Source organism: Helicoverpa armigera, chromosome 12 (genome assembly GCF_030705265.1).
Source record: "Helicoverpa armigera isolate CAAS_96S chromosome 12, ASM3070526v1, whole genome shotgun sequence".
Classification (NCBI taxonomy): domain Eukaryota; kingdom Metazoa; phylum Arthropoda; class Insecta; order Lepidoptera; family Noctuidae; genus Helicoverpa; species Helicoverpa armigera.
The window spans coordinates 5,366,306-5,389,100 of NC_087131.1; the positions used below are offsets into that span (position 1 = coordinate 5,366,306).

General features: G+C 34.1%; 6 protein-coding genes and 1 pseudogene across 6 annotated transcripts; 3 read left to right on the plus strand and 4 right to left on the minus strand.

Annotated features, from left to right (window-relative positions):
- Window positions 1-4,273: 4,273 nt before the first annotated feature.
- Window positions 4,274-5,483, minus strand: LOC110374573 (uncharacterized). The gene has a single exon (XM_021332330.3). The coding sequence runs from the start codon at window positions 5,261-5,263 to the stop codon at window positions 4,445-4,447; it is 819 nt and encodes a 272-aa protein (XP_021188005.1). The 5' UTR covers window positions 5,264-5,483; the 3' UTR covers window positions 4,274-4,444.
- A 1,073-nt stretch (window positions 5,484-6,556) lies between these two features.
- On the plus strand, window positions 6,557-14,857 carry LOC110374365 (dnaJ homolog subfamily C member 9). The gene is made up of 5 exons (XM_064037120.1): window positions 6,557-6,776; window positions 6,959-7,231; window positions 7,522-7,649; window positions 7,779-7,920; window positions 14,409-14,857. The coding sequence occupies exons 1-5, from the start codon at window positions 6,686-6,688 to the stop codon at window positions 14,582-14,584; spliced, it is 810 nt and encodes a 269-aa protein (XP_063893190.1). The 5' UTR covers window positions 6,557-6,685; the 3' UTR covers window positions 14,585-14,857.
- On the plus strand, window positions 9,167-10,787 carry LOC135117617 (uncharacterized). Its single transcript, XM_064037119.1, has 2 exons — window positions 9,167-9,417; window positions 9,593-10,787. The coding sequence occupies exons 1-2, from the start codon at window positions 9,290-9,292 to the stop codon at window positions 10,749-10,751; spliced, it is 1,287 nt and encodes a 428-aa protein (XP_063893189.1). The 5' UTR covers window positions 9,167-9,289; the 3' UTR covers window positions 10,752-10,787.
- LOC135117616 (uncharacterized) lies at window positions 10,758-13,035 on the minus strand (annotated as a pseudogene).
- LOC110374354 (26S proteasome non-ATPase regulatory subunit 5) lies at window positions 14,582-17,331 on the minus strand. The gene is made up of 7 exons (XM_021332034.3): window positions 16,993-17,331; window positions 16,767-16,911; window positions 16,471-16,692; window positions 16,112-16,364; window positions 15,737-15,925; window positions 15,336-15,656; window positions 14,582-15,132 (listed from the first exon to the last, which is right to left on the minus strand). Exons 1-7 carry the CDS (start codon window positions 17,175-17,177, stop codon window positions 14,936-14,938), a joined length of 1,512 nt encoding a protein of 503 aa, XP_021187709.3. The 5' UTR covers window positions 17,178-17,331; the 3' UTR covers window positions 14,582-14,935.
- Window positions 17,332-17,722: 391 nt separating this feature from the next.
- On the minus strand, window positions 17,723-21,933 carry LOC110374520 (zinc finger protein 830). Its single transcript, XM_021332270.3, has 4 exons — window positions 21,236-21,933; window positions 20,444-20,541; window positions 17,998-18,167; window positions 17,723-17,919 (listed from the first exon to the last, which is right to left on the minus strand). Exons 1-4 carry the CDS (start codon window positions 21,699-21,701, stop codon window positions 17,772-17,774), a joined length of 882 nt encoding a protein of 293 aa, XP_021187945.3. The 5' UTR covers window positions 21,702-21,933; the 3' UTR covers window positions 17,723-17,771.
- On the plus strand, window positions 18,393-19,748 carry LOC110374516 (ATP-dependent (S)-NAD(P)H-hydrate dehydratase). Its single transcript, XM_021332257.3, has 2 exons — window positions 18,393-18,715; window positions 18,803-19,748. The coding sequence occupies exons 1-2, from the start codon at window positions 18,494-18,496 to the stop codon at window positions 19,541-19,543; spliced, it is 963 nt and encodes a 320-aa protein (XP_021187932.3). The 5' UTR covers window positions 18,393-18,493; the 3' UTR covers window positions 19,544-19,748.
- Window positions 21,934-22,795: the final 862 nt, after the last annotated feature.

The following is a 22,795-nucleotide window of genomic DNA, read 5'->3' on the forward strand; positions in this document are numbered from 1 at the left end:
CCATATCGTTAGCGTATTCGGGTTTTACCCCCAACGAACGTGGAGTTTATTTTGAGTGACGAATAATTCGTGCTTTAAGTTATAGTCAAGAAATACCTACTTGAAAACTGTTCAAATATTGACGCTTACCTCTATACCTACATAAATTGTGAAAACCCCGGGACTGAACCTGCACTAACTACATACTTACCTAGTAATATGTGACTTTTTACAATCTGAGGTAAAAAGATTATTCCAAAATGACAAGAACAAGACTCCGGTTCGGGTATCAAATATCCCAACTTATACCCAGTTCTAATTTTAGCTGTAACATAATCGGCAAGACGACACTAACAAAGGATTACGTACATCTCTTTATTGCTGTATCATTAGTTTAATGGAATATCAGTAAGTCTCATATTAGCTCAACCCCATTGATCAAAGATTAACTGTCTGCGAATTAAGCGTTGAGTCATATCTGAGAGGCGTGCTTAATATAACTGATACGTCTCAAGTTAAGTCACTATAAAGCCTTGCTACATGTCAACTACGTGATAAATTGAATAATCTGTCTACAATGTTAATTAAAGCAGATGGGCCTCTAATAGTATCCTCTTTCACACTAAAATCAATCTAATCACATAAAATTATTTCAACAAAAATGACCTGAAAATAATTTGTCAAGTAATTTTATTTACATAAACGAAAGTAGGTGTTATCAAGCTCAAACTAATATTTCAGAAGCCACAACAACGACCCAAAATAAACTCCACAATTTTCCTCTATAAACTCGAAATAAAATGACAGAGAAGTTTTGTATGTAAATTGACAACACTGGATCTATTCAGGACAATTCTGACGCATATTTGAGCAATAAAACGCATAATCTGCATAATGATCCCGTAAGTCTCACGTAAGGACAAGATTTGTTTCTTTGACACCCCGCTTGTTTTGCTTTATCGCTTACACAACAAGGAAAATATTTTTACTGAGCAGCAAGCTTGATAACTAATCCGTGATAACTAAAACATTCTTTGATAAGTGTAACCCTATCCCTTTACTTTTCTTTCTCTACCAGTAACTTTGAGATGGCCGAGATACATTTAATCCATGAGGTATCTAATGCTTAACAACAATCATTTACAAATAGAGTAAACTCGGTTAGATAGACTTTCACACATCCTTATCTGCCTTACCCAGAAAAGACCCATGAGAACTTTTAACAAAAGGGGTGCGAACGCAACGTGCTCGCACCTCGCACACAAAGATTTGCGCTGCGGACCACTGATAAGATAGGTGACGATAAGTAACTTCCTTGTTTAACTACCTTGGAATACAACCGATGACGTCATCGTTTACCCGGCCTGCAACAATTAGTAGGTAACGTTAGTGCAACCCCTTTGTGCTAAATATTTGCGGCTTCGCTACAACAAAAGCACCTTACTTTTGTTCTAATTCTGATAACTCATTAATGTAGTAGTGCGGCAAGTTCATACGTGACTACTAGATTCATGTTCGTGGGAAAGTGCGTGTAAATCGAAAATTTTACCTATATTAAGTCATAAAATAAAATTGCGAGAAATGTATTGATTAAGCTGTTGGACGAATTTTCAGTACAGGAGTTTATGCAAGTTCAAGCGTTTTGTCTTTAACACTGGCGATGGCGGTCAGATCAACGTATGTACATTTTCACAAAAAAAAAATGTTCAAAAAGAAAGGGCAGGAAGTAATCACAAAAAGGTACGTATTACGTAATCAGTGTTAACAACCTACACTAATTCTGGCGCCAACGCTGATAGCCGAGACTTCCCGGCACAATAAAAACGTTCGCAATACAATAAACTAGACCAATAACTGAGGGATGTTATTGTAACGGCCACAACTTTAAATGTTCATTCATAACTAAACGGATTTGCGTTCTACAAGAATTTTTAAAATACACACTCCTTTATCGAAATATCTGTTTTAAAAGCATTCAAGTTTGAAATATTTAGACTATTAGAAAAAATCTGGGTTTCGGAGTCAATACGGATGAGTAACATTGCGTATTTTCCAGCGTCTTATGGTGATGGTAAATAAAAACTTACGTTAATAAGTTACGTAGCCTATTCATCATTCACGGACTTGAATGGACCATAATGATTAGTGTATTTAAAAAAATCTAGTAGTACCTACTAATTTATCGTGCTTTATAAAAATAATGTAAATAGTTTTTTAGGTGTTCTAACAATCCTGCACCTAATAGGTGTAGCTGAAGTTTTTAGATTTTTTTATATAAAAATGATACACCTTTGTAGTCGTTCTTCCTCATTTCTACATTAAGAAGAAGCAAATCAAACATGCAACATGAAGTTATTATTAAAAACATGTCGTTGATCACCCACACATACATAACTAAACAAGATCGACAAGCCGATTACCATCCTCTGTAAGGCAGCTAAAGCAAACTGTACCAAGTGGCGAGCGAGTGTCGCGCCCGCACCTCCGTCACTGCGCTTGTGAACAAACATCATTTTCGTCAAAGGACCGGCAACTCGAGGTGTCGGCTAAGGCTAATGGAGGAGAGTGCTGGACCAATACGCCCGGCGTGTAGTGTTTTAAATTGTTTACTCTTCCATAAAACTCTCGAGCTCGTACACATAAGACGGGTGCCGTGTCGTCCAACTCGCGGCTGGAGTGAGATATCTCCCTACTCCAACAACAAACAAAGTTTCCTGCGAACGCAGCCACCACTGCATGTTAAAAAGGATAACTAGTGACTAATGCCCTCTTTTCCACTTCAAACCTTCTTATTTATTTAAATTCTGTATGCAATTAGTCAGAGATGGATTAAAATACTTAACATATCTTTCCAGGGACATGGAATTCGCTTAAATTCCAGACTCAGATAAAAAAACATCAAAGTTTAAAGGTTGCTGAGATGCAGAATCGAAAACTTGCTTGGCCAAAATACTTTGCATACTTTCGTATCGCCGGCGCGTAGCTACCGGAGCGTATTACTGTTTAATTTTTTTAACACATTTCTTTGATTTAATTTCCTTTGTCTACCTACTTTGCCCTTTAAATAATCAAGTGCAAAATGTAAACAACCAGCAATGGCCTCTTCTGAAATCACGGTTTGGTATTAATATAAAAAAATAGAATACGGGACTGGTTAAATTCAATATTTTTTGTAACTCTTGATATATTCACAGTAAATTACTGCATACAGTTCGCACTAAATAACTTTGCAATTACAATCAATAATAACTAACTACGAACAAATTCACAAGGAGTCAAATAGCTAACTTCAGAATTGCTAAGTTAGGTAGATTTACTTATTTGGCGCGAACTGTACAAAGTATATTTTAAATGTAAATAAATTGTCTTTTTCTGGTTGATTTGTAATTCCTAAGTTTTTTTTTTTACAAAAAAGAAGAATCAGTCTAGGTCTGGTGTTAAACAAATATTTCTAATTAAACATAGTATGATCTAAGTTTAAATTAAAATAAAGGTCAAAAATTACTTAGGAAGGTAGGTAATCATACTTTTGAAATGTTAGATACGAAAAGTAAATATTAAATCTGCTAATCTTAGCAATGTGTTCACATCAACATGTAGGTATTCAAAAGCACTTTTTAAATGAAACTCATAAAGACACAAGGTGTAAAGGAGTCAAACCTGTTTCGTTCATGCGATGCCCTCTAATTGACAAATTGGAATCTTATTAAAATAAAGTTCAAGTTCCTAACTGAACGGGCGCGGGCGCAGGCAGACGTGTGTGATGTCAGTGCGGGAGCTTGCCGACCGGGTGCCGACGAGCGCCGAGTGAACACGATCGACTCTCAAGCGGCGAGAATAAAAAGTCAGCAGCATTCAAAGCGCGTGCCTCGATGTGTGTGGTCCACTGCGGAGGTCCTCCTCGGCTTTTGATTTATTGAAATCAGAGTTTCACACCCGTTTTCGGTAATTGATTTGATTGCTGTTGTGCAAATTTTCAAGTTGTGATGTTTGCTTTTATTTTTAGTTTATTTTTGGGTAGATATTTTTTTTATAGTTAAGTAAATAGGTAAGTTTAAATTAATAATTACGTATAAATAATAATAAATAGACAATTTTCAGATGCCGTGATGACTAATGAAGTGACACCCAAAACACTGCACCTCTACATTGTCATTTGTTGTAATTTCCTGTGTGACTCCTATGAATGTTCATAGATCTGTTAGATGTAGACAACATGCTTGATGTGATTTTTCAAAATTAACTATGCTCTCACTTCAGAAAGGAAAAACATTAGAATAAATAATATGATAAGTACTGAAAAATACCAATAGATTTATTGAGTAAATTTTATAATATTTTTGTAAATCCCATACAAGTGAAAAATTTAAAACAGGGTTATGTAAGCTCACAAAAAGCTTAAAAATTTGCCAGGACCTAAAACATAGTATCTAAAAATAGCATATTGTTTAGCTTGATAGATGTTTCAGTCTGAAAAGACGGAATCTTCTTTAGCGACATTTTCAATTCTTTCTGTCGCTGTTTTTATCTCCAGTTCGTAGGAGGTGATGTCACTACTAGAATTAGCGTTAAGTTCTGGATATCTCGGGATCAACTCAAAGCTATTTACATCATACATTTCATCAGTATTAGTTTTCCACTTGCTAGCGATCATTTGCAAAGGTTCGAGGCACTGTAAACTTTGCTTAACCCTTAGCAGTTCTATATTGCATTGGTTTTCTACTTCTAAAAGCTTTAGTCGATAAGCTTTAGCTAGCATTTGTTTTCTTATAGCATTTTTCTTTTCAATTTGGGCCATATTGAGGGTATTTTGATATTTCTGTAATTGTTTCTCATATTCTATTAAGTTTTCATCACAAGTTAGTTTGCTATCCACGCATTCCCTGTATAAGTTGGTATTGTATGTCAGATCACCTGCAAATGCGTTAGATGAGGATACACACTGGTGGCTAGTGGTGCATTTTGACGGAGATTCCGATAAACGATGGCAGCTTTTGAGACTTTGTTTTTCCAATTTCGCCTTTTCTTCGTTAAGTTCAATCTTTAGTGACTCAATAATGTTTTTACATTGCGCTATTCTCTCCTTCATTTTGGCCTCATTATCATCAATCATTTGTGGTGTGACGTCACTTTGTCCTACTTTTTCAATATCACTTTCTGTCTGCACCTCGTCACAGTTAGGTGATTGCTTATCATCTTCAGCTTCATATGCTTTCGTGTCGTAGACTTGTCTTGAAGTAATAGCAATTTTATTATCGCCAGAAGCTAGTTTTATAGGATCCATTTCTATTAAAAACACATATGGATATTGAAATAAGTGTGTATCAGATCCAGTAAATAATAAATTCCGATAAAAGCTAATTATCCGTCAAAATACCAAAGGTTTTATTTCTAAACAAATGAAGTCGTAGAAATTGAGATACATGGAGGTTGTACCTATATCCTACCTTTTTCTTTAATATTATTGATGACTTTGAGCTTTCGCCCGCGGTTTCACCCGCGTCCCGTAGCCGGGTGGTGACAAAAACTATCCTAAAACCTTCTGCCGGGTCTAAGTTACTTCCCCTCTAATTTTCAGCCAAATCGGTCAAGACACTGGTGCACTCACTATTTATTCACTCTCATAGCCTGATGTGATGGGACGGCATTCCGACACGACCGGGGATAGTTCGGGCGCAGGACCGACTTTTGCATGCTCTCCGATGCACGGGTGTATCAATCACTAACTTCCAGGCTCTGGGCTGTTTTCTGAATGTATCTAAAACCCACAAAGCGATTTCGGCGCGACCCAGGAATCGAACCCGAGCCCTCGTGCACAACAGCCGACACCTGACCCTACAGACCGACAACAATCCAATAGGTATTGGGGGTAGAGGTATTACAATATATCTTTACAGAAATACGAATGTCATGAAAATGTACGTCATAATGTTGTCTAAAGTGTACATAATAATGTACTCCATAGGTATTCTTTTTTGTATACCAGCTAATTTGACCCAATAGCCAATTTATTGATAAAAAGTATGTATGGCCCAAAGGCAGGTAAATACATCAAAATGATATTACAGGACTACCTAATTTGATCCGTAATTTTTGCTTAAAGCAATAATATATTTGCCAAACAGGCCATCGTCACTGGAACTGGATCCTAAATGGAACCAAAAAAACTCTAATAGTTTAAAAAAGTAAAAAACACGCTTTTTATAATGACGTTTCTTATGTAGGTATGTAAAATTTCATCCTAATCGAAGACCGGGAAGTGAGCCAAATTAAGATTCTAAAATTTTCTTATATACCCACATACCTACAAGTGAAGCTAATAATATAAGCTTTTTAATAAACATCGCGGTTTCGCAAAAATCGGTTAATTTTTTACAGATAATAGTTTAACACCCGCGTCCCGGGCGAAGACAGCCGGGATAGAGCTACTTTGGAGACAGGTATAACTCTATATCTCAACGTTCTATACAGTTCGCTCAAAATACATTGTTATTATCTCTGATACCGACTCGAGGCACCATTACATCACCATAAACAAACAATTTTTTGGCAACACTTATAATAACGTCATCATTTGACACATTTGACGTTTACTCACTTCAGCAGTTTACCGGTAATTTTGGCGCGTTTATAGATTTTTGTCAATAGTTTATTGGATAGATTCAGCTACAGTTCACGATACTTACATAATTAAAAAAACGGAGATATGGGTCTCCTCGAACTTTGTGAAAAGTACTTCCAAACCACTAACTTATACGAAGTTTTACAAATTCCTGAAACTGCCTCAGACAAAGAAGGTACGACAATATGGTATAAGATAAATTCTTGTAATATTTAATTAATTGCAAATATTTTTTAGTTTTGTTTGATTTAAGGTTGTATATATTGTTACTGTAAATGTTTCTAAGGGTAATATACATAAATCGTATAGTGGATTCATCAACACCAGTAACTAATTTATTTATATGTTGATTAACAGTGAAGAAAGCATACCACAAGTTGTCACTAAAAGTACATCCCGACAGAGTTGAGGAAGATGAAAAGCTGGAAGCAACTGAAAAATTTAAAGTGTTGGGAAGTATTCATGAGATCCTTACTGACAAAGACAAGAGATCCATTTATGATGAAACAAAATCTGTAGATGATGATGACTTTAATGTCATTGTTGACAGAGATTGGGGTATATACTGGAGATGTTTGTTTAAAAAAATTACTGATGAAGATATCAGGGCTTATGAGAAGGAATATGTTGGTAAGTGAATAGTTAAAAACAATCTAAATATAAATCAATTAACATGTTCCACATGATGCACCGAAGGGTTTGATTTCATAGGCTTTTATATTAACTACTAGCCGATCTGGCGAACTTCGTACCGTACCGCCTTTTCCTTATTTGCTCACCGTTTAGATCTACCGTGGACTATGACAAACATTTTAAAACCAAAATCAGCTCAATTGGCCCAGCCGTTCTCGAGTTTTAATCAGACTAACTAACAACAATTCATTTTTATTTATATAGATATGGGCAATGTTATATTTCAGGCTCGGAAGTAGAAAGACAAGATATCAAACAAGTCTATTTGACAGCCAAAGGTGACATGAATTATATAGTTGACCATGTTCAGTTTGCAAGGACTGACCAAGAACCAAGAATAAGAGAGATTGTCAATGTAAGTTAAAAATGCTTTATATTAACTTTCATTTGATCATATTATTATATGCATTTTCTATATCATATTACATATTTTACACTATAACTTTTTATAAGGTTTTGAAATCAATTCAAATGTTGTTTTTAGGAAATGATAAAAACTGGTGAAGTACCAGAGTATAAAATATTTACTCACGAACCAGCTAGTCGCCGTCAAAAAAGAATAGCAAAAGAGAAAAAAGAAGCTAAACTGGCAGAAGAAATGCAGAAGGAACTAAATCTGAGCTCAGGTACATACATACAAAAGACTGATTCTATTTTAGATGATTTGAGGGTGTGCGTTCGCGCAGCGGAATGTTGTTGAATTTAAAGATTTTAATTATGCAGATAATTAGTGTAAGACGTCCTATAATTGTGTATGGTAAATAAAAATTTGTGTATGCAGCCATTGTGGAGAAATTCACCAAAAACAGATTCCGCTGGGCGAACGTTGTCCTGGCGGAACTTTTTTTAATCCATAGACTTTAGAAGAAAAGAGATGTGTCCGAAAAATAGTGTGTATTTGTGTATAATTGATTATGTATGAATGAAATCAGTGCATGCATAAACTTCGGAGAAATTCAAGTTTCCGCTACGCGAACATTTGGCCATTAGCTAGTTTTCATATAAAGCGCTTACATAGAGAGCTGTAGATTTTTACATACGTTGTTTTGAATTTGTTTATATTTGTTTAAAAAACAGATTTAGAAAAAGTCGTAAGGTTTAAAAGATAAAAATATAAACGTAAAATACACTATTAGGTCTTGGTTCTTAAAGTATGCAGTTTGGGGTCTAGATTTTCACGTTTACACAAACCTTGTAAGTGTCTCCAACATGTTTCCAAGTATCAATGATGTTCCGTTAGTAATTAAAAAGTTATAGGATATTTTACCATGAACAGATCACTGTTTACAAAGCAGTCGAATATCACGACGTCCTAAAGGAATTGCATGGTAAAATGTATGCCAATAATTAGTTTAATCATTCAACTATTCACTTGCAAAATTTCATGTCATTAAATTCAGTAATTAAAGAAAGACAATTATAATACTGACGGAGCATCGAAACCCTACATAATCCGACCAAGTTCGGATAGCTACAAAAAAGCGGCCGTGCCATATGTCTAAGCAACGTTCTTAACTTGGTAGGTTAGTATTTATTAATATGGTACAGTTGCGTACACAAGCGTTAGGAAAAAATAAAACAATTGTATTCCTTGATTGAAAAATATTTTCTTAATAATAATGCCACTATCTACGATAAAAATAAATCTTCAATGGGCAAGACGACAGTAAGACGGAATCATTAAAATATTGTGTTTAACTGATAAAATATTGTGTATGTATGGTGGAAAATGTCTCCATTTTAAGATTTAAGACGAGATTATTATTTTATTTGAGAAAATAAAATTACAAAATACTGCCATCCGCCATGTTTTTTAAAACGCCAATCACAGAGTGTTAGGTCAGCCCTTAGTAAATACTGTCACTGTCACCGAATTTATTTCGAGAATAGACTATCTCTTGAGTTTTATCAGTGTTTAAATTGACTAAAAGTAGTATCATAAGATCTATATCGGTCTTTTGCTTACTTACTTAAATTTGCTTTACTAATTAAGCCATGGAACAAGGATTTACTAAGGCAAACAGTTCTAATTTGCCTCGAGTGGATTTGTTAATGTTGGGAGAGTTCCTGGCGTCAAACAAAGATTTCTGTTCAGCAGAATTCAGAAACGTGAAAACTGCAGCGTAAGTACTATTATTACTGTATGAATTTTTTATAAATTTAGAAGATATTTTGTAAAATATCACTTGATATATTAAGTATTTGAGGTTATGTTTTCGTTATGAGAATATGTTTTGTGTATGTAATCTACGATTAAGTATGTAACTCTATATTTACACACCAATTTTTTTGTTATAGGTCTTCCAGGCCGTCGTACGGTGATGATGCCATAAGTTATGTCCAGTTAAAACGCGATGGCAATCTGTGTGTGGTGAAGTCAAAAATCTGTCCAGAACACAAGTTCCATGGAAAGTTATATGGAGTAACATTAGTAGTTGACGAAGTCAACGAGACAGTTGTTTCGGTGGATTGCCACGACTGTGTTGCATCACAAGGAGGCTGCAAACATGCCGTGGCTTTTCTTATGTGGGTGCATCGCAGGAGTGAAGAACCATCTGTTACATCAGTTGAATGCTACTGGATGAAATCCAAGCTATCAAAAGTTGGGACTACCATAAAATACATGACAGCAAAAGATTTATCTGATGCTAAGCCTAGCTTGCCATCAAATAGTGTAGTATTAGACAAGTTTATCGAGGAAGGGAGGAAAAGGCAACTTCACAATTGTGAATTGATCAAATTTCAGGAAGATTATGTGCCTGATAAAGTGATTACATTCTCCATGCACAAACTAATATTAAAATATAAGGAAAAATCTTGTGACATATTCTTGGAAAAGCTTGTATTAACCGATGCAGATGTTAAACTTATTGAAGAAAAAACAAGACAACAAAATAAAAGTAGTGTTTGGTATGAACTAAGGTATGGTAGGATTACTGCTTCACGAGCATATGAATTCACCAGATGTAATACCAATGATGGAACCTTGATTGCTCAGATAATGGGTGGAAGAATCCCAGACACACATGCAATTAAACGTGGCAGAATGTTGGAGGATGAAGTCAGGGAAACAGTTTCATCTAAACTCAGAAAAACAATAAATAAATGTGGCCTGTTCATCAGCAAAAAATATCCCACGATAGCTGGATCACCAGATGGGGTCTGTGATGAGAGTATAATAGAAATTAAATGTCCGATAAGTACTAAGACTCTCAAAAATTATGTTAATAATGGGAAACCAACCAAAAAATATTATGCACAGATGCAGTTGCAAATGTATTTGTCTGGTCGTCAACAAGGCTACTTCTGTGTTGCAGATTGCAATTATAACATAAATAAAAATGTAAATATAATTTGTGTGCAATATGATGACAAATATGTTTCAGAATTTGTTTTAGCCTTAGTCCATTCATGGAAGCATAATGTGTACCCACTATTGTACCAAAGTGTTGTTTAGTTAGTCATAATATGTAAATAAAACAAACAAAGTTAATTAGTGCTTTTATTTTTTCCTATTTAATTATGATCATACAAAAAGAGGTTAAATAATCATAGGTTCTAATTTGGGAGGTGATGGGTCCTGCACTGACGTCCCGCTAGGGGTGTTATCACTCTTAATGGTTATAATCATAGGTTACTTAACTAAAGAATCCTGCAAATTTATTAACCCACAGGCAATAGTTATAATGTCATCCAGAACTTTAACAAGACTGTAATTTACACATGCATGTGGTTTCAATATGCGAAATTCTCTTAAGCGACGAATCACTCTCTCCACATGTATTCTTAAACTGGCAATTTGTTTAGTTTCCCTCACCTCAGTTTTTGAGAGTTTAGCCCCTGTTAGAACACTAGGAGGTCGCATTAATTTTACACCATGTTTCAATAAATATGTTTCAACATGCTTAAACCCTCTATCAGCCATTACACACATGCCTGGTTCCAAACATTTAAAAAATCACATGTTTCCACTAGACATGTGTCTGTTACTCTTCCTCCATACCCAGGTGATATGTAATTCACCAGACCATTTGGGGTGCATGACACAAGATATTTGATAGTGTTTGCTTTTTTATATTCCGACCAGGAGAGAGATTGTTTTAAAGCTTTTGATGGCTTTTGTATTTCTATCTCTAAACAGTCCATGATACAACTTACTTGATTATATTTATGCCTAAATGCCATTGGTAAATTATTTTTTATTTTAAATTTATCTAATTTTACCAAGAAAGGACGCATTACACTAGCCAACAAAGGAATATTTTAAAAAAATATCTTACTAGCATAACCTGGTGTTAGGGAAAAATCATCTGCAAGCTCTTTGAATGAGTTATTTAGCCTAATCTTTTTCAAACACATGAGTAAATGAACTGGAGGAATGTTTGTATTTTTTTCTATTAAATAATAACAGTCTTTAGGTACACCAATATAAAGACGGGGATTTCTGTTAATTTTAAGTATTGTGTTGCAGATTGATTTATTTGCAGACTTATTTTTCTCTTGTGTAATACTTTCTGTATTTCCATGCACAGCTGAAAAGCAAACACATAAATTAATATTTATTGTAACTTACAATTATAACCCCATAATTAAAACTCAAAGAAATTATTTGATTTTAAAGGTGTTCCATACCTAATGAGATACACATATATAATGAGATATTAGTACACACATTTAGTACCTCACACAAAGTATTAGTACCCATATTGTTTATTATAATTAAAAATTAGGTACTACTATTAACATGCGATACAATTTACATAAACAGAATATAAACTTTAATGATTTACATTTTATACAGGTTTTTTACTTCTAGTTCTTTTAGTTGTTGTTATGCTTATACATTACAAAGAACCATACATTCAAAATTGATTGGTACCTGAACTTGATGATGTCTCTCCAAACTCTATAGCTTTATTTACAATACTTTTATCTTCCAGATCTTTTATAGAATCTTGAATTAATTCCTGTCTTTGCTTTTTCACAGTATATGGTCGTTCGGTCATATCAGATGCTCGTTTTCTCCTATCTGCTTGGCATTCAAATTTAGTGGGTATACACCCTGGTTTCATTCGAATTTTCGACACAGAACCCATTATGTGATATTCCATATAATTATCCATATCATGTGGCAACTGGAAAATGAATAAAGTAATCAATAATCAATCGTGAATATAAAGTCGATAAACAAGCTCTATACATTTCGAGGTTAGATTTACTACCGAATACCTTGTAATTAATGTTTAGTTTGTAAAACAATGTCGCAGAATATTATGAATATAAGGAATAACGTTAAAACTTACGTCAAAATGATCTACGCAGAAATAAATAGATGTATCAAGACGAACAGCTTTAGGATCTCGCCGTGCAAGAGTTAGCCACTTATATCGCATCGTTTTATCGTTTGGCACGTAAATAAACACTTTGTTAGGAGTTTTTATTGACGTATTAGTGCACTGCGGGACCGCACACCACTTATATCCTTTAGAATTCATATTAAAATAATATTTAATATGTTTTATTTGTTACTCGACTCTAATGTTTACAAGTTTGCTAAGGATTGACGTCACAGCAAATGTCAACGTCGGTGACTGCGTTTTGGCGCGAATAAATTAACATTTCATTAAAATTTATTTTTTTTCAATAATTATTTAATAAATTACAGAAATATTATATTTTTTAGAAATAGTAGATAGTTAAGAATATTTTAAAACACATTTTCAAAAATTGTCGTCTTGCCCATTAACAAGTACTTCTCTATTTAAATATCCGTGTACAAAAATATTTTTATTATTATTACTTAGGTACATAAATTACTTGACTACCTACGTGATTAAAAATAACGTTGATAAACGTTACGTATTTTAACTAAAATGTCGTAGATAGTGGCATTATTATTAAACAAATATTTTTCATTCAAGAAATACAATTGTTTTATTTTTTCCTAACGCTTGTGTACGCAACTGTACCATATTAATAAATATACTAACCTTCCAAGTTAAGAACGTTGCTTAGACATATGGCACGGCCGCTTTTTTGTAGCTATCCGAACTTGGTCGGATTATGTAGGGTTTCGATGCTCCGTCAGTATTATAATTGTCTTTCTTTAATTACTGAATTTAATGACATGAAATTTTGCAAGTGAATAGTTGAATGATTAAACTAATTATTGGCATACATTTTACCATGCAATTCCTTTAGAACGTCGTGATATTCGACTGCTTTGTAAACAGTGATCTGTTCATGGTAAAATATCCTATAACTTTTTAATTACTAACGGAACATCATTGATACTTGGCAACATGTTGGAGACACTTACAAGGTTTGTGCGAACGTGAAAATCTAGACCCCAACCTGCATACTTTAAGAACTAAGACCTAATAAGTGTATTTTACGTTTATATTTTTATCTTTTAAACCCTACGACTTTTTCTAAATCTGTTTTTTAAACAAATATAAACAAATTCAAAACAACGTATGTAAAAATCTACAACTCTCTATGTAAGCGCTTTATATGAAAACTAGCTAATGGCCAAACGTTCGCGTAGCGGAAACTTGAATTTCTCCGAAGTTTATGCATGCACTGATTTCATTCATACATAATCAATTATACACAAATACACACTAATTTTCGGACACATCTCTTTTCTTCTAAAGTCTATGGATTAAAAAAAGTTCCGCCAGGACAACGTTCGCCCAGCGGAATCTGTTTTTGGTGAATTTCTCCACAATGGCTGCATACACAAATTTTTATTTACCATACACAATTATAGGACGTCTTACACTAATTATCTGCATAATTAAAATGTTTAAATTCAACAACATTCCGCTGCGCGAACGCACACGATTTGAGGTACAGATATTGATAGAAAGCCTGAACATTGAATCTGGGCAGGCATTGAAAAAGTTCCCTTAGGACTTGATATTGAGTATTGAGTATTAAAAAAGAGTTAACATGATGTATATACTGAAATGTAAATGAAAATTATAGTATAGCTATCCCCACTTCTGTTCCTTCTAGAGCCCTCTGGATACCTGAGTAATAATACCATTACAACGAAATTTAACAACTAGACAGGTAGCAACACATACATTCAACATGTTTCTATTTTCAGGTCCAAACAGCTTGGAATTAACAATAAAGCAGAAGCAAAAAGAAAGGGCTAACCAGATTGATTCCTTTATTGAAAATTTAGCCGCAAAATATGGAGGCGGCAGCAAAAAAACAGCAACTAAAAGGAAAGGAACTCCTAAGACTGAAACAACAACCAAAAATAAAAGAAGGAAATAGATCAACAATATTTTAATAAAAAATTAAATTTTACATTTCTTGTTTGAAACTAAAACAAATCTTGTATTTTTAGTAAATATGCCAACAGTATAGTTCAATTAGAATGAATTGTTTCTTGAACAATCTCATTACACTTGGATGAAACAACACAATTGTCAATTTCCTGTAAGAAATAACATGAACAAAATGGATATCCAATTACTATAGTTAATATTGTTAATGTATAAAGATAAGTTGTTCTTGCCACACTTTGTGAGTTAAATGTTTTGAAATTGTTTGACATACAAAAGCCGAAAGTAATGTTAAAACGATAATGACACAATGCATGTTTTATTGACTTAATTAAATAATTCAGTCTCCTTCTTCCATTGCAACTTCCAACTGACTTTCAGAATAAAATGGACCTTGCTCTACATAAGTATGAAGTCGCCCAATAATCGTAGAATCAAATGCTGGTGAATTGGCCAGCCTTTTAATTATATCGTACTTAGCTTCATTGGTCTCCTTTGTATAAACTATGGAACGATCTAGAAGAAATTCAATGAAACCTGAAATTGACATAAAAGTATTAATTATTTTTTTATATGTACTATGTATCTTATATTATCAGCTCCACTATTTATTTTATAAAATAGATCTTTAAGGTTTTTAGTCTTAAATACAAAATAATTAAAATAAATTGATTTTAATTAAGGCAAATGTGTTTTTTTTTTTGAAAGCTATATATTATGAATTGCTAAATGTAAAATACCTGCAGCTCGAGCAACCATTTCTTCACCCCATTGATGTTGACAAACTGCATCCAACAATATAAATGCAGCTTGTCTTATATCAGGAAATGGGTTTTTACAGATTTCAAATAAGGTTTCCATGGGCTTAGGATCCAAAGTTCTGAACCATTCTCTAGTCATTAAGGTCACTCTGTGGTCAACAGGTGTGTTTTTGGACACACTAGGATCTTTGTCAATACTCATAAGGCCAGCAAAGCAGTGCAAAGCCCGAATCTTGGTTTCAGTGTCACTATTCCTGATGAGCTGACTGACGTGATCCACAGCTTGTGTATATCTGATACCTGCCCAAGACAAAAATGGTTGGTTAATTATTTTCAGGTTTATTTCATCTCAATTTGTACAGAATAAAATTATTACATACCTAGTGCAGCTAAGCATAACTTTCCTTCTACAGTTGTACCAATAAATCCCAAAGTATCCAGTGCAACAGGTAAAACAGTTTGGTCACCAGATTCAATGGCTTCAAATAGTGTATCAAAAACTGCTGAGTGTTTCTCAAATATTTCTTTAGGGTAACTGTGAGCAATGCACCCGAAGAACTTCATGTATCCTGGGGTTAAAACAATATATATTATGAATAAATACAAGAACCCTATTCTATCGCAGTTTAAAATTTTGTTAGGTATATTTATGATTAAAGCTTTTACTAAACCTTTATTTAACTTATGAGATTAAAATGCACTACACAATTGAAGTGGTACTTAAATATGTATAATGTAAATGTGTGCAATGATACCTGGTATTAACAACCCACGCAAAGGATTATTTTGCAACTCTGTAACATGACCCAAAATGCTCTGCAGTGCTCCATTTTTCACAAGATAATTGATGCCATGAGGTTTGATAATCAACCTTGATAGCAGTTCTAGAATGTTGACTTGGTACAGTACATCATCAGTTTGTAGTTCTGATATCATGAAATCCACATATTTCAGGTCAGCACATAATTTAAAGAGTTCATAGGATTTTGTTGAGATGTGGACCACAACCTAAATGAGAAAAAAAATGATTATTTCAGATGTAACTTTTATCCCCATAGTGCTGTAATTTGCAAATCACACATCCTATAAAATTTGTGTACAGATAATAAATTACCTCAAAAACATTACACTTGCTGCTGCTATTATACTCAAGGGCGATCCGCATCTCTTCCAAAACTTTACTATAAGCCTCATGTGGCAAGTTAGATGTTATCAACACAGCTGAATTGGCAACACTAATATCTGGATCGCTGACTAATTGAGCCACGGCTACATACACATCAATATATTGTGGTACCGGCAATGTTGTAGGACTTGTAGTAACTGCCTTTTGTACCTAAAAATAAACATGGCAACCATAAAACCATATTGTTATCAAAGCTGTTGATCTCAGTCAAATATAATACTAACTTGATCAATAGCAAGCCTCCGCACACAACTGTTTCCATGACGAAGCAAGTACATAATATGACTTGTATAGTTCTTCACCACATCTCCAGGTTGAAACTTCTCAAAGCATATCCTTAGTACTTCGCACGTTAAATCTACATGAGATCTGGAAAGGAAATCGTCTCAATGGTCTATTTACTAGTTCTAATGGAAAATGCATAATATGAAAGAAAGTTCACAAACATACGTGTTAGGTACATTTAGACATTGAACGATTTTAGATATTCCAACATCTCTTATGGTAGTGATAGCCTCGCCTGCAGGCTTATATGCCAATAAGTTTTTGATGTCGTTCAGTGCAGCCGGTCTATGTTCTTCTTTCTGCAATCTCTCTATGAACTGGCGATACTGTTCTGTATCCTCAGTCGACATCTTATTTCGTATTTTATCAAATTTATTTCACAGTATTCAATATAAAAATATTATATGGTTGCGAAAACGAGACTTTGGTAAATCTTGAAAAAAATGCAAAACAAATTCAAATTCGTGCTGTCAAACAAATAAAACGTAAACGTCATAAATCAGCACCTCTGCAGAAATCTGTCAAGTCATTGTTAGAGATGTCCTTCTTTAATCGAAATTAGTACGCACTTCTGTTATTAGGTGGAGGTTACACGATCATTCTGACACTTTTTTTCTAGCATTTTGTGACCGAAGATGTTTGTCTCGGATTAGCTCTATTGTCGACGGTGCTTTTTAGAAACTAAAGTCAAGGTCGCAAACTAAACTGAGGCCCGAATGATGGTGTTACCTCAGCCTTATTACGACAATTTCATCCTTCTGCAGGATACGCGAAAATGAGTGTGTGTTGATAAAAAAACTAAGCTAAGTTAACACAATCATTGGAAGTCTCGGCTAAAACGATAATGACGAAGACTGTAAATGCAATGTCATGGTAATAAAATCAGAGCAAAAAATTAAGTTAATGTAATTTTATTTCCTTATTATAAATAATAATATACAATATTAGGTATACGATTTCTTCGCTCGCCAATCTAAAAATTCATCGATATCATCTTCATTTTCCGAATCTCCAATATCGTCTTCGCTCATCTTTTCCATTTCTTGTATAGTTTTTTTGGTTTCTTCCTTTTTTAACTCCAGGTCAAGAACCCTGTGTAGCAAATTCAATACCATCAGTAACTATTGTTTGTTAGGAAAATCGAAATCACAAAGGCAATACAATACGTACTTAGACCAAATCCGAATTTGTTCGTCGATCTCATCAATTTGTCGCTCAGCAGTTGCTTCTTCCTGCTCACCCGCAATAATTTCTGCCGATGCAGTTGCCTCCTCCTTTATTTCTTTTTGGAATTTATCCCATTCCTCTTCAATTGGGTCTTTATATTCTATATTTCGTACCTGTAAAGATATACATTTTTAAAACTTGTTTTCAATGGCATGAATAAGTTTAGCGAAATTATTATGTTAAAAAATGTACGAAATAATTCCGAAGGTACAATAGTGCTGCTGCCTTATGCGAATCCGAGAGCGGTGAAAAATAAAAAAAACATTCATGTCAAAATTTTGACAATGACATAACTATGCATGACAATGATGTGATGACAAAACATTTTCGATGTTTTGATTTTGAATTTCATATTGACCTCTGTAATTTGTTGGACCCGTAGATAAATATTCTGTTTAATTCTTGCTTATCAGAGCAAACGCGTAGTTACTGAAGATCGATGGTGTTATCCCAAGGTTTGGCGACAAGATTTAGAAATCATTTTAGGTCCTTGAGTAGTTTACACAAAATGGAAGATTCATGTTTGATGAAAAACATCAAGGCGTGTATTCCGCCTTTAGATTTAAGCAGTCACAAAGGCCAAGCAGGAAGGATAGGAGTAATAGGAGGATCACTAGAGTACACAGGTGCACCATACTTTGCAGGGATAAGTGCATTGAGGGTCAGTTTATGTAACTACAGAGATATATTTTCAACGTCAGAGTGATTATGACAAACATAATAACTAAGAAGCACTTTATCATTGCAGGTTGGAGCAGACTTAAGTCATATATTCTGTACAAAAGATTCAGCTGCTGTTATAAAGTCATACAGTCCAGAGCTTATAGTGCATCCCTTATTAGATTGGCCAAATTCTGTTCAAGAAATTTCAGTATGGTTTGAACGACTCCACGCTATAGTTATTGGACCAGGACTGGGTAGATTGAAAGAAACATTTAATGTAGTTGTTGAATTAATAGAGGTCATAAGAGAGAAGAGGATCCCACTGCTTATTGATGCTGATGGGTTATTTCTGATAAATGAAAAGATACATTTATTAAAAGATTTTATGTCTCCAGTTATATTGACACCAAACAAAATAGAGTTTGAAAGGCTTTGTGCCAAAACAAATGGGCCTTCAGGGTTAAGCCAGTTGGGCAAGTATGTGACTGTATTTAAAAAGGGTGCTGAAGATGAAGTGTATAGTGTAGATCCTGCAGTCCAATGGAAATCGAATGTTGGTGGATCTGGAAGACGCTGTGGCGGGCAAGGAGACTTGCTGTCTGGTGCTATCGCTACTATGATGAACTGGACCTTAGCCAATAAAGACAAAATAGAAATAGAGACATGTGACAAGGTACTATTAGCTTCATCCCTGTCTTGCTATGGGGCAAGCCGTTTGATACGATTATGCAATGAGAAAGCTTTTGCAAAAAAAGGAAGAAGTATGGTAGCTTCAGATATGGTTGAACACATCCATGAGTCTTTTGAAGAATTGTTTGGTCAATAACCATTACAATAGGCTAGTTTCCTAAAAAATAATAATTAGTCCGTCTTGTAGATTGTCCAAAATTAAGCGATACGTATTTTTTCTTTTTTAAATTGGATCAGAACTTGTTAAGATATAGCGTGTTAAAGTTGAGTGTGACGTCACAAGTTGCTACAATTTTCAGGACACTGTGACGTAAAAGGCCCCCACTCCTAATTTTTGAAGTGTATTATCTTTGTCATTTTATGTTTAATTAAAAAAAGCAAAAATTTGTATCCAATAATTTTTGATTATCTAAAAAGCGGACTAAATATTATTTCATTATTTCGACCCTGGACACTACCCTATTGTTGTTGACACCAAAGTTCGACTTTTAGATAAGCAAAAATATTGGACTGTTCTTTTATGAGGGATAAACTAATGACAATGAAGATTTAATTTATACTAATTTAAATTTTGTGTTATATCATTACTTGTTTCCCGTTTTATACTGCATTTATTTACTGTATACTCTTTTTGTGGGAAATATATTTTATTGGAACATATTCTTGAACCTTCTTTACCTTATTGGTGGCTAAGGGTACAAAAGGGACCTCTTTTTAAAACAAGGAATGGCTGTAAGCTCACAGCTGCATATGAAAAGGATGCATGCGGATGCCTTGACTAGGGACAATGGTAAAACCCATCCATGGTAAACTTTTGTTTATAAACAAAGTTGCATTAACATGATGCTCACTTGTTGGCAATATGTTGCTGACAATTCTATATGTTGCAAAGTAAATATTAATAGGGAAAGTACTTGTTTCTATCTTACCATGAAGTAAAAGTTTACCATGAATGTGGGGCTTCAAGGTATTTATGTTTTATTTTTTCCATTATAGGAAAAAAAATGATAAAACTATGTTTTTACTCAGTGCATACCTTGGCATCTAGGATGGGATCATCAAAGAACCCTTCAGGGATAGGTTGCTCCGATCCTGGTACGCTTTCTGCTTCTGTTGAACTTGTTGCTGGAACATCTGACATACAAAAGTACCAATCAGTACAATGTAACAAATAACATACCTATATTGTTTATATACAATATAGGTATGTTATTTGTTATGTTATTGTATATAAACAATATAGGTATGTTATTTGTTATGTTATTGTATATAAACGATATAGGTATGTTATTTGTTATATTTGTTGAATATACCTAGTTGTTGATTGGTAATTTATATTATTAAATTATATTATTATTTAATTTATATTATTTTATTATGGTTTCTGTCAAAATAGGTCTTGTAAGAACAGAACTTGAGCTATGAATTTTATGATAACAAAGGTAGTGAAAGTCCTTTAGAAAAGATATTAAAATCCTGTGCCCAATTTAGAAATACCATCTTATCAATTGTGCCAATTTCATGAATATCATGCAAGCATAAGCATATCATCTAAGCATTTTAACAGTCAGTTTTTAGGCTGTAATTTAAAATGATTTAGGTATTTTTGCTTTGTGGTTACTTTAGTCAATAATACAAAACCTAACTCATGCGTCCAGTACTGTGTAAAAAAAGTACTCAACTTATGAAATGACTGCAATTTAGGTCAAATCAAAATCTAAGCTAGTTTATTCAACAAGAATCCAAGTAAAGATACAGATGGTTAACTTTGTAATATACCCATAATAGATAGGTAGAATTATTCTTAAATTTTAACCAAGTTAATTACCTCCACTGTTAGCAGCAGGTGGAACATTTAATGGTGTTCTTTTGATTTCTTCATCATGAAATGAAATGACTTGAGGAGCATTGTTTTTAGGTGGCTGAACAATAGGTAATGGGGCTTCTGCATTTTTCAAAATTCCCTTCAATTTTTTTTCAGGTGGTGCATCCTTCGGAGGACTTCCACTTTTATGTTTGATCTTTCCAACTGTGAAATTATTTGTCAGTTCTTTTAACTTCTTCGCTTTCTCAACATTCTCTCGGTGCTGTTTACTATTTAAGTGCACTTGCCAAACATGCTCAGACCGAACTACCGAATTACAAAGGATACACATAAGTTGTCCTGTGTTATTGTATTTTGCAAGAGGATTATCTATCTTCGTAGGTTTTATATTCTTTTTTTTCCTTTCAGCCATCAGCCGTCGCATCTCTTCTTGAGCCTTTTGCTTCTCTATTTGTAAACGAAGCGACATTCTGGATATTTTCAAATATTTGAAGGATAAAAAGGTGTTTCAACGTTTTAAACAGATACACTTATGGCAGTTAGGGATATTGGTGTCTGAATTCATTCAAATGATCTTGAACATCATAAATATTTATTCGGCATCACCAAATTTCAAATTTACGAAAGGGAATATTTTGTACAATATAAAAATAACCTTTTCACTAATAACAACAGAAACCAACCAACCTTTAGCTTGGCAAAAACTTGACACTGACATTGACAGCAATTTTTGAATATGACATTATTTGTCGTCGACTGTAGAATATTACTTCATGAAAATAGTTTTAATTTCTGTAGATAGTGATATTTTGCGACGATCTCGAGACATAGAAATCGACCATGTTGCTCTATATTATTCCTCCCGGAAAATCTGAAATTGTAAAAAGGCTGTTATAGTGTGTCCTTCAAATTACTGCTGAAAGAAGAAACATATGATTGAGAGACTCAGTAAGATCCCATCAATCAACTTCAAATACGGTTTCTTAGTTAAATATGGTCAACTCAAATACGAAGTGATAGGAAGTGGATATGATCCACTTGCATTAAAAAACATGGGATTAGCCATTTCTCGCGTTTTCACCTGCGTCCCAGGGACTGCCAAGGAAACATCTTCCCGAACCCACATAAAATATAACGGTCACCCGCTACAGCGTAGCTTGCCGACGGTGAAAGTGAGCCTTTAGGTTACAAACAAATAAAAGGGTAGGTTCAGATGACAAGCGCTCAACGCGCGTTTTGATAACGCGCGTTTACAACTACATACATTTTATTCAGGCCGTACACATGCTAACGTACTAAAATGTATGTAGTTGTAAACGCGCGTTATCAAAACGCGCGTTGAGCGCTTGTCATCTGAACCTACCCAAAGTATGATATGAATAACAAGCGAGACGTGCAAAATCTTTTTAACAGGTAGTGCGAGAAAGACATTTTTCATTTTCAGTTTGAGACATTCATTCATCAGTAACAAACTTCGCTACATTCGTTTACTCTTCGTTCTACTTGCTGTTTTGACGATAAATTATCTAATCAGTTAGGTAATATTTAATTACTGAATTAAAT

What these genes read in the sequence shown, in the direction of transcription:
- LOC110374516 (XM_021332257.3), top strand. Translation starts at nt 18,494, where the DNA reads ATGGTGTTATCCCAAGGTTTGGCGACAAGATTTAGAAATCATTTTAGG. An exon ending in CAGGGATAAGTGCATTGAGG is followed by an intron (nt 18,716 to 18,802) that starts GTCAGTTTATGT and finishes TTATCATTGCAG; the next exon opens with GTTGGAGCAGACTTAAGTCA.
- LOC110374354 (XM_021332034.3), bottom strand. Translation starts at nt 17,177, where the DNA reads ATGTCGACTGAGGATACAGAACAGTATCGCCAGTTCATAGAGAGATTG. An exon ending in TGTCTAAATGTACCTAACAC is followed by an intron (nt 16,912 to 16,992) that starts GTATGTTTGTGA and finishes TTTCCTTTCCAG; the next exon opens with ATCTCATGTAGATTTAACGT. An exon ending in GGAGGCTTGCTATTGATCAA is followed by an intron (nt 16,693 to 16,766) that starts GTTAGTATTATA and finishes GTTTATTTTTAG; the next exon opens with GTACAAAAGGCAGTTACTAC.
- LOC135117617 (XM_064037119.1), top strand. Translation starts at nt 9,290, where the DNA reads ATGGAACAAGGATTTACTAAGGCAAACAGTTCTAATTTGCCTCGAGTG. An exon ending in AGAAACGTGAAAACTGCAGC is followed by an intron (nt 9,418 to 9,592) that starts GTAAGTACTATT and finishes TTTTTGTTATAG; the next exon opens with GTCTTCCAGGCCGTCGTACG.
- LOC110374520 (XM_021332270.3), bottom strand. Translation starts at nt 21,701, where the DNA reads ATGTCGCTTCGTTTACAAATAGAGAAGCAAAAGGCTCAAGAAGAGATG. An exon ending in ACCTGCTGCTAACAGTGGAG is followed by an intron (nt 20,542 to 21,235) that starts GTAATTAACTTG and finishes TTTGTATGTCAG; the next exon opens with ATGTTCCAGCAACAAGTTCA. An exon ending in CAAATTCGGATTTGGTCTAA is followed by an intron (nt 17,920 to 17,997) that starts GTACGTATTGTA and finishes TTTGCTACACAG; the next exon opens with GGTTCTTGACCTGGAGTTAA.
- LOC110374573 (XM_021332330.3), bottom strand. Translation starts at nt 5,263, where the DNA reads ATGGATCCTATAAAACTAGCTTCTGGCGATAATAAAATTGCTATTACT.
- LOC110374365 (XM_064037120.1), top strand. Translation starts at nt 6,686, where the DNA reads ATGGGTCTCCTCGAACTTTGTGAAAAGTACTTCCAAACCACTAACTTA. An exon ending in TTATGAGAAGGAATATGTTG is followed by an intron (nt 7,232 to 7,521) that starts GTAAGTGAATAG and finishes GTTATATTTCAG; the next exon opens with GCTCGGAAGTAGAAAGACAA. An exon ending in GGAACTAAATCTGAGCTCAG is followed by an intron (nt 7,921 to 14,408) that starts GTACATACATAC and finishes TTCTATTTTCAG; the next exon opens with GTCCAAACAGCTTGGAATTA.